The sequence below is a fragment of the Orycteropus afer genome, unplaced genomic scaffold, assembly GCF_000298275.1.
Source record: "Orycteropus afer afer isolate SDZICR_OR568_19922 unplaced genomic scaffold, OryAfe1.0 scaffold00118, whole genome shotgun sequence".
Classification (NCBI taxonomy): domain Eukaryota; kingdom Metazoa; phylum Chordata; class Mammalia; order Tubulidentata; family Orycteropodidae; genus Orycteropus; species Orycteropus afer.
Genome location: NW_006921705.1, coordinates 8254870 through 8258328, shown reverse-complemented (window position 1 = coordinate 8258328; position 3459 = coordinate 8254870). Strand labels below are relative to the sequence as shown.

The 3459-nt window shown below is 37.9% G+C and overlaps 2 protein-coding genes across 2 annotated transcripts in view; one reads left to right on the top strand and one right to left on the bottom strand.

Annotated features, from left to right (window-relative positions):
* The window catches only part of ANKRD22 (ankyrin repeat domain 22), a 21893-nt gene extending 21153 nt beyond the window's left edge, over positions 1-740 (top strand). Inside the window, exon 5 of the mRNA XM_042781418.1 lies at positions 639-740. Within this exon, the coding sequence (XP_042637352.1) occupies positions 639-740 (102 nt within the window). The remainder of the gene's footprint in view (positions 1-638) is intronic.
* Positions 741-1083: 343 nt separating this feature from the next.
* LOC103199718 (lipase member M) overlaps positions 1084-3459 on the bottom strand; it is a 42365-nt gene continuing 39989 nt past the window's right edge. The window contains exons 8-9 of the mRNA XM_007944050.2: positions 1641-1712; positions 1084-1170 (exon numbers count right to left, since the gene is read on the bottom strand). Coding sequence (XP_007942241.1) covers positions 1084-1170; positions 1641-1712 — 159 coding nt within the window. The remainder of the gene's footprint in view (positions 1171-1640; positions 1713-3459) is intronic.

Sequence of the window (3459 nt, the reverse complement as noted above, 5' to 3'; positions counted from 1 at the left end):
AGGCAGTATCAATATGGAAGTAGATTGCCCAACCCTCCTTCTGAGGAGTGGCTGGTGGGTTTGAACTATCAGCCTCCTGGTTAGCAGTCAAGTGCCTTAGGCATTATGCTACCAAACTCCTCCATAAAGATTTACAGCCTTGGAAACCTGATGGGGCAGTTCTATTCTGTCCTCATAGGGTTCCTATGAGTCACCAGCAGTGGGTTTGGTTTGAACTCTGCCTTCAAGGAGTTCTGGTGGTGCTGTGGTTAAGCATTTGGCTGCTAACCAAAAGGTTAGCTGTTTGAACCCACCATCTGCTCTGTGGGAGAAATATGTGGCAGTCTGTTTCCATAGAGATCATAGCCTTGGAAACCCTATGGGGCAGTTCCACTCTGTTCCATAGGGTCACTATGAATTGGAATTGATTCAACAGCAATGGGTTTGGTTTTTTAGACTCTGCACACATCACCTTCTCTAGATAGTGGTACATTGAATGTCAATAAATTAAAATTGTCTTAGAACAAGAATTCTTTCTCTAAAGACATGTTCTAAGAAACAGGGAAGAAGGATCTAAAAAAGTAACTGATACCTGACTAAGAATTTACTCTTCACGGGTGCTGCACAATCTGTCTAACTTCCTAACCTTTTATATCTAGACTGATATGTCGCAAGTAGATGTTAACTTGGCTCCCTCTCGCTTTCTGTTTGTACGATCAGTAGTTGTCTACATTCACATACATGTGAAGCGATATTCTTAAATGAAGCACTTATGCTCAAAAGAACATAATTATCCTTTTCTGATTCTCAACAAACTTTATATTTAATTTTATTTTATACCTTTGAGTTATGTAATAACATTTTTTTTTCATATTTTTCACTAGCAGATTATAGATTCATTGAAAGTCTGACCTATAGATCTCTTAAAGATCATCTACTTCAATAATTTTCCATAAAGGTAAAAAAAGAACTAAAAACTGGGGTTTAAAGAGTCAAAATGACTTGCCCATGACTCACAAGTTAATAGTTCAGAGATAAGATTAACACGGTGATCCTCACTTATTATTTAATGGTCTTTTGTCTGTACTATGGAACTATTTCACTCTATTGCCATTCCCATTCTTCCTCTTCCTCTTCTTCTTCTTCTTCTTTTTTCAATCCTAAAAGGCTCCTTCTAGTAACCACCATAAACTCCAAACCAAAAAAACAAAAACAAAAAAACAAAAGCCAACTCATTGCCATTGAGTTGATTCTGATTCATAGCACACCCCATTGGGTCTCCAAGGCTGTAAATCTTTGTGGAAGTAGATTGCTTCCCTCATTCTTCTCATGGAGCACCTGTGGATTTGAACTGCTGACCTTCTGGTTACCAACCAAATGCCTTACCCACTATGCCACCAGAACTCTAAATCTACCCCATCTTGCTCCAGAAAAGCCCAGTGCCTGATTCACAGAGGTAGTCTCATCAGAAAAGGTCTCCTGTTTCATTAAAGCAACAAGATCTTCTGCTTAAGCTGCAAACTTCCCTATTTTGAAAAGGAATCAAAACCAAACTATTACTTTCTGTTTGAATCTCTGTATTTAATACTTATCTCTCAAATAAACTGACCCTACTACTTTGTTCTCACACATTTCCAGGAGATGGTATTGGATTTTCTTACCTGATTGCTTTTTTCCAGATTCTTGGTCTCACTCCCCCAGTCAAATGCCCGGAGTTCCCCAGAATTCACTGCCTAAAAGGGAGTGGAAAAGTGTTCAAGGCATTTAAATGTATGACTAGGTAAGTTCGGTGGTGGTGGCCAAAGTGTGCTACCAATTCTGCAACTGTACATGAAGCAGAAACCCAAGGCTGAGGCTGCTCTTCTGTTCAGTGTTGGGGTAATCTTCTGTAAAGTCTAAGGCAGGAATAAAGCCCTTCCAGGGAGAAAAATGTGTGAAGAAATACCTGACCCCTACATTATGCAACACCAAGAAGTGCATCCCATTGCTGTCTGTGTGGGTATTCTGCACAACTCCATAGACTGACATGGGATGCACCCCCTGGAATTGTGCAATGTGGTGATCCTGGGAGACAGTAACCAAACCTTAACCCAGTTCAGAATTCTTTAGCAGTTAGTTATAAAATATCACACACAAAAAAACAAATCCAAAAATATAACAATAGAAGAATATGACTAGACTTTAAACTGTTAGAAGAATAGATTGGAACAATATTTATGATTTATAGATGCTATCATCAGTATCAAAATATTCTGTTTAAGACTCTCTACTTTTTTTTTTTTTACAGACTGGGTATTAGTAGATGAGAATCGAAGGGTAGTTATGCTCTGTCCTTATATCCACCCTTATTTCCATAGCCAATTGGAGTTACATTATGATATCATCTATAATAAGCACTCTTAGGGTCAGTGCTTCTTCATATGAAAAAGTGCACTTAGAATTCATATGTGATATTCTACTGTCCTTGAATTAATTCTGACTTCTTTACCTTAAATTAACTACACTTCCCCTAAAAGACAATTCCTGTAATTGGTAATCAGATATTTCACTCTTAAAATTGCAGATAAAAGTTACAACACAGGAGTTCCAGTAAGATGGTGGAATAGGCAGACAGGCTGCACAGATCCTCTTCAACAAAGAAAAGGGGAACCAATTAATGCTGTTGCTTTAAAAATCCAAAATGGTCAAACCACTTGTTAACATTCAAAATGGCTGCACACTCCACACAGGCAAAAGGTCACAGTTCAGCCTGTCTTCCTCTTTGCTGCTTCCCCTTTTATTCACCAGTTACTAGTGCAGTGTTCTGTGTGGCCCCTGACTAGCAGGGCTGATTTTTAGGTTAATTCTTAGGTCCTAACACCACTCGGCAATATTTAAACTATCTGTGCCATCAGGATAGCTGACAGATTGCAGCTCTGTATGTCTCCTTTTTTGGTGTTTTCATGCAAGTTCTTCTATGACTTGGAGATTAGTCCACTTCTATATAACTGTCTTGGAGACAACAAACCATCACAGTCCACACAAAGAGGGAAGATAAAGTGATAGAAACAAGGGAACAGGATACAGACCCAGAACACATACCTGAGGAAGAAGCAGCATTGGAACTCCCTGATGAGGAATTCAAAAGAATTATACTTAGCTATCTTCAAAGGATTGAGAAACAGATTGAAGAAAACACTGACAAAATTAAGAAAAACACAGACAAAACCCTAGAACAATTTCAGAAGAAATTACAAAACCAAAATGACAAAATAAATGAAATATTCAAAATGACTCAAAATCAACAGATAGAAATCCAGAAGATTAATACTAAATTGTCAGAAATAGATAACACATTGAAAGGGCGAAGGAGTAGAAATGAAGCAATGGAATTCAGAATTAATGAAATTGAAGACAAATACCTGACTACTTCTGGGAAAGAGATCAATCAGAAAAAAGATCAAAACAAAATAAAGAAAGCCTAAGGTTCATGTGTGATAC